The 11,231-nt window shown below is 55.7% G+C and overlaps 2 protein-coding genes across 7 annotated transcripts in view; both read left to right on the plus strand.

The window, feature by feature from the left end:
* The window catches only part of CORO1C (coronin 1C), a 54,255-nt gene extending 47,344 nt beyond the window's left edge, over positions 1-6,911 (plus strand). For all 6 annotated transcript variants that reach the window (XM_040608164.1, XM_040608176.1, XM_040608186.1 and 3 more), the window contains 5 exons: positions 445-549; positions 1,721-1,866; positions 3,050-3,107; positions 3,199-3,444; positions 4,136-6,911. In XM_040608164.1, the coding sequence (XP_040464098.1) occupies positions 445-549; positions 1,721-1,866; positions 3,050-3,107; positions 3,199-3,444; positions 4,136-4,255 (675 nt within the window). In that variant the 3' untranslated portion in view covers positions 4,256-6,911. The remainder of the gene's footprint in view (positions 1-444; positions 550-1,720; positions 1,867-3,049; positions 3,108-3,198; positions 3,445-4,135) is intronic.
* A 1,070-nt stretch (positions 6,912-7,981) lies between these two features.
* Positions 7,982-10,843, plus strand: SELPLG (selectin P ligand). The gene is made up of 2 exons (XM_040608228.1): positions 7,982-8,604; positions 9,423-10,843. The coding sequence occupies exons 1-2, from the start codon at positions 8,556-8,558 to the stop codon at positions 10,613-10,615; spliced, it is 1,242 nt and encodes a 413-aa protein (XP_040464162.1). The 5' UTR covers positions 7,982-8,555; the 3' UTR covers positions 10,616-10,843.
* Positions 10,844-11,231: the final 388 nt, after the last annotated feature.

Raw genomic sequence — 11,231 nt, forward strand, 5'->3', positions numbered from 1 at the left:
TTAGTTAGGCTGGGTGTTCACTCAGTAAAGGACGTGAGTTCTCTTGGACCAGCCCCTGCAGCGATGGAGCTGGGAGCTGCGCGCTTGGAAGGGCCTGAGAGAGCGTACACAGAGAGCAGGCGGCTCTGTGAAGGGCGCTTCATTCTCTATGTTACATGTGCAGCGCAAGACGGCAGCGATCCTAGCACGCTAGCACGAGACACTTGCTCTAGTGATGTCTAGACTAGGTCACATCTTTCCCTTTGTGAATTTTCTTGGGTCCTGTTTTGTTTCGTTCTGTGTTATTTCATTCAGCATGTGTTATTGTAACACACAGACCCTTCAGGGTGGTGAAAGCACCGCTCCATGTTCACTAGCTACAAAGAACCGTTAATAATTTAGATCCTATGTTAACACGAGCTTTTCCATTCCTCATTAACACCCCTGGCATTTTTTGATTTCCAGAAAAACATGGAGGAGCCGATAGCCCTTCATGAGATGGACACCAGCAACGGGGTCCTGCTGCCGTTCTACGATCCAGATACCAACATCATTTACTTGTGTGGCAAGGTAAAGAGAAGCTTTTGGCATGACTGGGTGTGTTTAGAGGGAGATTCTTGTGGAATGAATGATGCCTCTGAAATGTTGCCAAGTTGTCTTGATTGAGAAGGGTAGAACCAAAAAAATGAGCACTGCAGTGATGGTCAGGGCTGCAGACAAATCAGGCTGCTCTGAAATTGGTTTGATCCTCACTGCGGGACCATAGAGAGCCCGTGAGGGTCTGGTATGTTACTGGGTGTTTCTTTGAGATGGAATTACTTGGGCGAAGCTGCTCTTCATGCAGTAAGTCAGATACCATCATCAAAACACCTCTTGTTGGTGTTGACCAGCACAATTGTTTGTTAGTGTGGGAGGAAGGTACATTTCAGCCGTTATCCTCCTTGTACTTGAAGATGATGGAGGCTGTAGCGACACCCACTGTAATTTCGTGGGGTTAAGTAACAGAAAACTGGAATCACATGCTCTTTCTGAAAGCAGGTTTTAGGCATTAAGTGCTCTAAAGTGCCCACTTCTCATGCCACAGCTTTGGACTTCCTACAAATAGGAGCCAAAGTCAAGATGAACGAGTAATTGCAAAGGAGGATCCTTACAAGTACGTTCAAGAATCCCATCTTTGTAAACAGCTAATGAGAAATACTTGTTTTATATCTGCTACCTCTTCTGCTGTTTCAGAAGTGCTAGTGTAGTAGAACAGCCTGGAATCAAAGAGAAACTGGTTTGTAGCTTTTCTGCCTGCCTGTGGCAGAAAGTTGAGCTTTGTCACAAGAGGAGGTGTGGAAGTTGACACCCCCAATCTTGGAAGCCTGAGCTCCAGGTCGCTGTACCCCAGTATTTTGAAGAACAGCACTTAACTGCTGAGAAACCGTTCAGCTGACGTGCTTGGGTTACGGCAGGGATGTGTTTTACGCTCCTGCTGAGGCCGTACGGATAGCGAGAACACAGCGGCGCGCTGTCTGATAGCGGCTGCTGTGAGCAGCCTGAGGTGAGACACATCAGGCTGGTAAATAGGAAAAGTTTTAGCTTGCAAAAAAACCAAAAGCTCTAAACTGTGGATCACTCTCTGGTGCCATTCCTGGAAGGAAAAGCTGTCAGGTGATACTGGTGGCTGCCTAGCGGGAAGCAGGCATGTGGGCACGGGGAGTTTAAGCCTCTGGAGTGGTCCCTCTTTCATTTCTTGCAGGGTGACAGCAGCATTCGCTACTTTGAGATCACGGACGAATCCCCCTATGTTCACTACCTCAACACCTTTAGCAGCAAAGAGCCGCAGAGGGGCATGGGGTTCATGCCAAAGAGGGGCCTTGATGTGAACAAGTGTGAGATTGCCAGGTAAGGAGAGAGGCTGTCAGGGTAGTGGGGTCGTCGTGTGCTCAGTCGTTCAGAAATGAGAAGTCCCGCTGCTGCACCCGGCCGGTGCAAGCCACGTTCCTACAGCGCGCGTCGGCCAGCTTTCTGCAGGTGGAGGAGGAGTGTGGCGGGGCGGGGAAGGGCTGGGAGCCCTCTGTAAAACCCTTCTGCGTGCTCCCTGCTCACAAATGGAGCACCGCTGAGGGTAGGAGCCTGCTTTGGAAAGACCCCTCTGCCACACTATTGCTTCTGCAGTCTTTGTTGGGACTTGTGACACGAAGTGATGCTTGTGCTGGGCATAGCATGATATAACCTCAAAATATGCCGGGAGTTTGGCAGTCTGTTACAAATGAACGAGTGATATCTAGCAGAACACCTTGTCTGCAGAAAACTTGGCATCTGGTCGGTTACAGCCTATGCTGTCAAGATATTGATGATAAACTTTTGGTGCCTGGGTCCGATAGCAGCCTCCAGCTTGCACACAGCAAGCGGGTTGGAAGCGAGTTTCAGGAATTTAGAGAGTGTCGTTGAAGCAGCAGTGCATTGGCCAGAGTGCAGGTGCAATTCAGGAAACATGAGAAAGGAAGAAAGCAGGAAGGCAGGTTTGTGTCACTGCAGTGGCTCCCGGCACACCGCTGGTAAGGGACATGCTGGATGTGGCCCCTGACGTTTTTGGATGCTCCTTTGATGATTAATGAAAGCAGGAGCCCCTGAAAGGGAGCAGAGCCTGCACTTACCTGAAGCACGTGGATATTTCAGCAGCAGTGGCCAGGCTGGGGATGTTGGAGTGTGTGGCAGGACTGCGAGGGGTGACCAGAGTGTGGTGGCACGTGTGAGTGGACAGCAGAAGCCTGGCTGGTGTGTACCTGTAGCTCACCGCTGTGGGGCTTGCTCGTTGGTCTGAGCAGTGGACCATGCCTCGCTGACAGTCACTCCTGGCCAAAATGCGACCCTCTGAAGTCACCCAGTACCTAAGAGGGGAGCTCCGCGTGCGCCCAGGTGGTTTTCTCCAGCCCTTGCAGGTTCCTGCAAGTCCTAGCACAGCCCGGCTGTGACTCCTTGGGGTGGCTCCTTTCTCATCGCCTGTTTCCTGGTGCGAGGTCTCCTTTGCACGGTATTTTGGGGTCCTCCCATCTAACTCGCAGCTGTTCTTTTTCTTCGAAAGGTTCTTCAAGCTTCACGAGAGGAAATGTGAGCCCATCATCATGACGGTTCCTCGAAAGGTGAGCCCTGCCTCCTGGTTATCTGGTTTGAAGCCAGCTTGTGCTTTCCAGCCCCAAAGCACTTAACCAATTCATGTCTTCTGGCTTGCAGTCGGACCTCTTCCAGGATGACCTGTACCCTGACACAGCTGGCCCAGAAGCAGCTCTGGAAGCAGAGGAGTGGTTTGAAGGGAAGAATGCCGATCCCCTTCTCATCTCCCTGAAGCATGGGTACATTCCAGGCAAGAACAGGGATCTCAAGGTGGTCAAGAAGAACATACTGGACAACAAGCCTGCCGCAAACAAGAAAAGTGATCTCATAAATGCTCCAAAGAAAGCAGCTGATGCCTCAAACTCCGTGAGTAAAACCCACAAACTTGGGGATGGTGGCCTGAGACATGAATACTGGGGTGCTGCATCTTCAGAAACAGGGATGCCAAAGCTCAAGCATGTATGACTCAAGTACCCCTGGACTTGGGTGCCCAGTGGGTCACCTGAAGTTGAGATGGCACTTGAGTTGTGGTGTTCCAGGCAAGGTTTCTGTAGCTGTGGAAGATGATTGGGAATTGTGACACAAAGAAAAGCTTGCCTTGTTGTTCCAGCCACCCACCTACCTGGGACAGCTTCTGTGCATCTCTTTTTTTTCTGTAAAACCCAGGACAGGCAGTGGGACAAACAAACCTCAGACGGTGCAGGTCCAGGAGGAGGTTGTACAAGTCTGAAATTGGGGGCTGTAGCTAACACAAGCTGTAGCAATATGGGGAGATGTGGAAGTGACAGCTGTCAGTCGAGTAGGTCCTTAAACACTTAGATACTGGTTCAGCGTGTCCTCGCCACTGGAAACGCTGCTCTGTGCCCTGAGCATCGCAGCTGCCGCAGTGACTGTGCCAGGCGCGTGTTACGCACTCACCCCGCTTGCCTGCGCACCCCGGCACAGCTGCGGCTCCCACAAATCCCCTTCGGAGGAGCCCCTGGCTTTGAAAACTCCCGTCTGCAGCGCGTGCCCCACTGACCCTCCTAACAAATCCGTGTCTTGTCTTGTCTTCCAGCAAAACGAAGCCAAATTGGATGAGATTTTGAAAGAGCTGAAATCTATAAAAGACACGATCACCAACCAAGACGAGCGCATTTCCAAGCTGGAGCAGCAGATGGCAAAGATCGCGGACTGAGCGGGGCGAGCGGTGCTGGCCCTGCCGCCAGCCCAGGCACATTCCAGTTCCCCCAGTTCAGCAAGCAGCAGCGTGCAGCATTCCAGTACGAGCTTTCCTGTTCTCCTAAATTCACGTCAACGAGAGCCGATGATTAAAAGCCAAGCTTTTTAGTGAAAGATTTTTTTTTCCTGATGTTTTAATGAATTTATGTGACTGTGTCAAACAAGTCAAAAAGAATAAGTGCTACTTTTACAGTCTTTTTTTTTTTTTCCAGATGTTACGAATTCTTGAAAACAAATCCATTCTGACTTTCAATGTTGTGCCCAAATATCTTTTTCTAGATTTAGGGACCAATGCCACATTGTTCTTAACCATTTTTTAAAGTTGCCAAAAAAAAAAAAAAAAGTTGCTTTTTATTTTTCTTATTTGCCACTTTGCAGTATTTGTGTTTTAAATTTAAAGGGACAGCACTGCGTGTGTGTGCAGGTGTGTGTGTGCGCATGGTGGGTGTTTATACTGTTTAGAGAACAAAACTGAAGCTATTTTGTATAAATCTTCAATTTTGAACAATGAGATCGGTTTCCTTTGCAGTGTGGCCAAGGCTGCTGCTGAGACCCCTCAGAGATCCTACAAGCTGCCTTTCCTGCTTCCCTAACCACCATTGTCTGACAGTTTACAAAAAAAAACACCCGTAGTTGTGAAGGAGGTGATTCATCACACAAAATGCCTCTTCTCCTTTTTACACTCTACAGACCTTTTCAACTAGCATCATGCTGCCCTTTTAAAATACCCCCGTGGATTCCTCTAGCCATGTCCAAAAGCACATGTTTTACTTGCTGAGGGTTTTTTTGTTTTCTTTTGAGGCAGAAGTTACTTTCCTGCAGGAAATACCTTTACATTTATCCGCGGAGTACAGGGTTTAAGCTGTGCCATGGGACATCCACAGCCACCAGGTTCTCCATGGGGTCTGTTTCAGCTGGATGCGTTGCTGTAAATACTTGTTTCGCGCTAGAGCTGCACCACCGTGCTCTGGCTCGTTGACTTTTAAGAAGCTTTTGAAATCTGCCAGCTTGCAATTCTCTGGCCCCTCACATTAATGCTGATGTCAGAAATTTAGACTCTTGCTTCCAAAGCAGCTTTAGCACTAGCTAGGTGACTTCAGCACGATGGGTCTCCGAAAACAAAATGCCTCTCTTATTTTTTCAGAATGTTTCTTTTCCTCTCCATCATTCCTGCCTCACCGCCCCACCATGCCGTAAAACTTTGCAGGAAGTTATTTGTTCCCGGATCAGATGAGTGACCTCCAAACCCAGCCCCCCTGCACTCCCAGCCCTTTGGAGTGGAAGGGACTGGGGAAGGGTGGTTTTGATCCCAGTTTGGAGAACTGCTTGGGATCCTCAGGGGAGAAAGCGTGTGAGCACGCCGAGCTTGTGGGCTCCTCGTGGTATCGCTTGGATGCCTCAGCTCAGCAAACCTCTGCTCAGTGGGGTCTCTGCCACGAGGGGGGCTGCCTGGGGCAGGGATGGGTCCCTGCTAACAGGCTGCGCCCCTGGGGCACCAACAGGACCCGTGTCGCCCCCCCCCAGCATGCTGTGCCAGGCTGGGTTGGCACTGCCCATCCCCGCAGTGCTGGGGAGATGTTGGCAACCTGTGTCAAATCCAAAGGTGGGCAAAGACGATCGGGTGTCCGAGGGCTATTGGCTGAGCAGCCACGATGCCTGTCCCAGCTGGGACCATCCCTGGAGCAGCTCGCTGCATCCCCGATGTGCGTGCACGTTTGTGTGCTTGGGAGCCGCCGCACCAGAGCAGCCTCCCCCCACCCAGGGCATCCCCGGCAGCGGGGGGACGTGTCCCTTTGTCCAGGCTAAAGTGAATTTTTTTTTTTTTTTCCTTAGGTTAGCTAGAAATCCTCAAATTCTCCATTTTTTCCAGTGTTTGCATGTTCAGAACTTACAGATTAAGGATTCTCTGTTCTGGAGGGATATCTTGTGTGTGTGAAGGTGAAGCCGCGCTATTGGGACGGCCAGGTGACGTAGCTGGAGAGGCACGAGGATGAGTCGTGATGAGACAGAGGATGTGTTATAACTGCATAGCATGAAAGCTTCAGAAAAGTGGGTTTTCTTTGTTTTAAGCAGTGAGCGCAGCAGTGTCCGTGACCACTGATGCTGGATTCGCAGTCTGGACGCTCCAAGTTATTTGAATGTTTGGTGACGTTGTTGTATTGCAGTAAATGGCTGAGATGATGTGTATTTTTATTTTTTATTTGGAAAACAAAACCAAACGTAATGCTCCCCCAAATGGTGATCTCTGTGTTGATTTGTATGTGTGACTTCAGGGTTGTGTGCTTGGGGACCTTTTGTTTTTTTCTAATTGGAGGGAAATAAGTTTTCTGAGATGCTGGATCGAAATGCCCAGAGGAGATCAGTGCGTGGTAGATGGTCCGAGGAGGGTGGAGGAAAGGCCGCCCTGGTTTTTAGTTTATAGCCTGTATTTTATTTAAATGAACTGATGCCTAGCCAGGCTCAACCGGAGTCAGTGCCTGAAGCTTTTTGTAGCCGTGATATCCCAGAAGAGAACCAGCGAAGTCCTGAAAGATGCGCTCTTATAGAGCGGCCATAGTATCTGTCCAAATATTTGCTTCCATTTTCAAAAGATAAAAGTCATTGATTATAAACTTCCTCTGGTTTGCTTTTTCTTTGACTCTCTGTGTCCTGCACCCACCACTACCCAGTAGCACGTGCACTTTTAGGCTTTTAGCCATAACCAGGTTATTAAATGATGGCACTACCCTTAACAGCTGCGAAGGAAACCAGAGGATGCGGGGCTGTGACTGTGCAGGGTCTGTCCTCTGGGACCCCTCTGCCCCAGCCAGCACTGTCCCAGGGGATCTGGGGCCCATCCTTGTGGGTGCGCATGGACTTGCTGGTGATTTCCCTGCGGGTGAACCCAAGAGCTTGGCTGGGTACAGGACTCGATGGTACAGACTTGCTGGTGAGGGCTGAGACTGGGTTGACATGGTCTCCGGCAGGAATAGCCCCGGCTGGGGGCTGCCCTGGAGCCGGGGGGGAGCTCATTCTGCTCCTTCCCAGCCAAAACCTGCTTTGAGGGTGCAGGAAAACCTGCAACGGCAAAGCAGGCCCAGGCTGCAAACATCAGCGTTCAGTTCCCACCAAGGTTTGGGGCCTCCCCCCAGCATCCCCCCCCCCAGAGCTGCATTCCACAACCGCCTTCAGCTGCCTCCAGTGCCCCCCAGCTCTGGCACAGCCTGGCCATGCCTGGGGACAGGACAGGGATTCTCTCGGAGCGGCAGTGCTCCCTGGGCACCCACACACCCCCTGGACCCATACCAGGGGATGCTCATCCCACTGCCCCCCACTCCCATGGACCTGACCCCCACTTTCTGTGCGTATTTTCCCACAAGCGATCTGGGGCCGGCAGGAACCAGGATGCTCTTCCAGCCCCCGTGGCCAGGAGTTTTCCAGAAGGGATGGGGTGCATTCAGCTCACAGCACTGGGGCTTCGGGGTCCCCCCGGGGTGGGGGCAGCGGAGGCGGTGGGGTTGTTTATGGCCCTGAGCAGCAGCTGCAGGGCGTTCGCTGCGGATGTGCTCTTGCAGCATCCTTCCTGCGGCTGCACCTCCCGCCTGTGCTGCGGTTAGTGGGGCGACGTGCCTGTGCCACGTGGTGGGACAGTGCCCAGCCCCCCGCAGCCCCCAAGAGCCCCTCTTGGGGATGGCGGAGCAGAGAGAAGGACCCTGGTGCAAGGGCTCTGCAAAGACATCGAGCCAGACCCTCACCCTCCTCTTCCTCGCACGAGAAGGCTGTTTCCCAGTGTTGGGGTACCTCCACGTGCCCTCTGGGGGCACAGTGAGCTGCCCCCCCAGCCGTACCCGCAGCATGCCGGGGTGGGCTGGCAGCCCTGGCACCAGGTTTGCCGTCACTTCTGCTTTCGGGGTGGCACAAGCTCCAGCGCGCAGCTCGGCAGAGGCACCGGTGGGGCTGAGCCGGCCGGGGGGCTCCCAGGGAGCACCGCGCACACCAGCGAGGGGCAGAAAGCCCCTTTTTGGGGTACACCCCACATCCCAGCCAGCCACAGTGGCAGGGGCACGCAGCCCCCAGCCCGTGGTGGCCCCACTCTTGGCGTGACGTCCTTCCCCCGCCAGGCTCTCTGAAACCACAGCCACTCTTCCGCGCCCGCCTTTCCTTCCCCGCCCGGGCGGGAGGCACAGGCGGAGGGCAGCCCACGACGCCCCTCGGCTTTCGGCGTTTGCCCAGCCCTGGGGCTGCCCTCGAGCCCCCGAGCCGGACCCTCGCTGGTGATGCCTGCCAGCACTGCAGCTCGGGGTCCTGCAGCATCCCCCGGCAGAGGTGAGCCCCGGCGGCAGGGTGTCCGGTGGGGGATCGGTCCCTGGGATGCTGTGGGTGCAAAGGGGATGCTCAGGGTCCCCCCTGGGGCAAGCGTGGGTCCCTGGGGGGTTCCGCGTGCTGCGCAGTGCTGGTGTCTGGGGTTTTTCAGAGGTGGGTGGGTGCCACGGGGATGTGGGAGCCTCCCAGGGATGCTCGGTGCCGGGGGAGCATTGATGGGTATTTGGATACTGTTGGGTGCAGGGCTGCAGAGACCAGCCACAGGGGCTGCTGAGGGGGGATCAGTGATTGACAGATGTAACGGGGTGGGGGTGGGGTGGGTTTGGGTGGGTTTGCCTCTCCTCCCACTCCGGCACAGATGCACAGGCACACGGTGTCATCCGCTGCTGCTGGCAGAGGGGGAGGACAGGCACCCCAGGGGGATTCAATGAAAATGTGTGCAGCATCCCTACGGTTTCATTTCTGCCCGGGGAGTCATCCTGCAACTGCCTGTCCTGCAACAGCCGCCTCCATCGCGGCTCGTTTCCCATTTCCAGACACTCAGCTTCCTTTTCAAAACTTTCTTCTCAAGCGGCACTGCCAGGGCTGAGCAGGTGCAGGTGCAGGCAGCTTGGCTTTGCTGGCCATGGCTGGAGGAGGTCGGTGGTCGCATCCTCTGACCCCCCGCTAAACCCAAGGTCCCCTCTCCAGTAGGGGAGGAGGATGCTTTGCTCAAGCGCCATCCCTCCTTGGGGCCATTTCCAGCCTGAACAACAGAACTCAGCATCCTCCCACAGAGACCAGCACCTGAATTTCTTCTGCTCCCTTTGTTGCCCTCACAGGTCCCATGGCACCGGGCCAGGCCGTGCCAGTGATGCTGGTGCTGGTGCTGAGCACCCTGTGGGTGTGCGAGGCCATGCCACCGCCAGAGCCGGGGCAGCACCATGGTGCGCAGTGGGTCTGGGGGGCGGCCGGGCAGGCGCAGGCTGAGCCCCTGCCACTGTCCCGCAGGAAGAGGGCCGACGGTGGGCATCAGCCCAGTGCCACCGCCACCACGCCAGGGCACGGCCACGATGCCTCCACGATGCTCAGCAGCAACACGAGTGATTCCCCTGAGCCCAACCTGCTGCTGAGCTCTGCCCCAGCACCAGCACCCAGCACCAACGCCAGCCTGCAGCAGGCACTTGTGGTGCCGACCACAGCCGATCCGCAGGATGAGACCGATTCCCCTGATCCCGACCTGCTGCTGGGCTCCACACCAGCACCCAGCACCAACGCCAGCCTGCAGCAGGCACTCACAGCACCCACCACAGCTGATCCGCAGGATGAGACTGATTCCCCTGATCCTGACCTGCTGCTGGGCTCCACACCAGCACCAGCACCCAGCACCAACGCCAGCCTGCAGCAGGCACTCACAGCACCCACCACAGCCGATCCGCAGGATGAGACCGATTCCCCTGATCCCGACCTGCTGCAGGGCTCTGAGCCAGCAGAGCCCAGCACACAGGCAGCACCCCAAAAGAGCATCACCACCATCCCCAGCTGGCTCACATCACCTGGTGAGGAGAAGATGGTGGCCAACGGCACGGACAGCAGCTCGGTGACCCCCCCAGCCCTCGACCCCACCACCACAGGTTACAAGAAAGTCAGGAAAGCTGGAACTCCCCCTGCGACAACTGGTTTGGCCCCGGGGGTCACGCAGCCTCGGGGGACCACGGCGCCACTCCCCTGGGACCCCAGCAGGGTGATGGGCAAGTGCCTGCTGGCCATCCTGCTGCTGGCACTGGTGGCTGCCACCTTCATGGTGTGCACAGGGGTGCTGGGCACCTTGCTCTGGCGCCGGGCACGGACAGGACACCGCCGGTTCAGCCGCACCGAGATGATCTGCATCTCCTCCCTGCTGCCCGATGGCGAGGTGGCCACCAACGGCCCCAAAGCCGGCCCAGCTCGGCGGCCGAAGCTGCTGCTCAATGGCAGCTCCGAGGCTGACGGTGACAACCTGACTCTCAGCAGCTTCCTGCCAGAGCACTCCTGAGCCACGGGGACTGGTCCTGCATCCCGCAGGGACTGGTCCTGCATCCCGCAGCATCGCGGGGCTGTGGCCATGGTGCCCGCTCCCTGGCGCTGCCACACATGGAGCCACGAGCAGGGGACCCCCATCCCCTTGGGTCGGTGTTTTCACTCGGACCGGTGTGATGGGGAGCTGCTTTCCCCCAGGGTGAGCTCAGCCCTTGCGGCCGACCCCATTAAAGCGCTATCTGGACGTGGTGGTCTCTTTCTGGTGGGCACAGTGCCTGCCAGCCCCCCAGCCCCCTCCCCTCTCCCTGCCTTCCCATATCCCCTTGCTAAAATTTCACTTCTCCATCCTTCCTCCCCAGCAGCAGCCCCAGCCCCTGGGTGGGAGCAGAAACAAAACCCACAGACACCCTCACCGGGCAGAAACAACCCCCCCGCAGCCCCAGGGACCCCCTCCCCACGTGGGGCTCAGCCTCGTGCCATGGTGTGGGAGCGGAAAAGGTGGTGGTGCCACGGCGGAAATGGCGGGGGGGGGGACGGGGGACAGGGACAGGGATGGGTGCGCTCGTGGCGTAACGTGTTCCTGCCCTGCGGTCGCCTGCAGCGAGGCAAGGGGACGCCGCCGGCACTGTCAC

This window comes from Falco naumanni, chromosome 1, assembly GCF_017639655.2.
Source record: "Falco naumanni isolate bFalNau1 chromosome 1, bFalNau1.pat, whole genome shotgun sequence".
NCBI lineage: Eukaryota > Metazoa > Chordata > Aves > Falconiformes > Falconidae > Falco > Falco naumanni.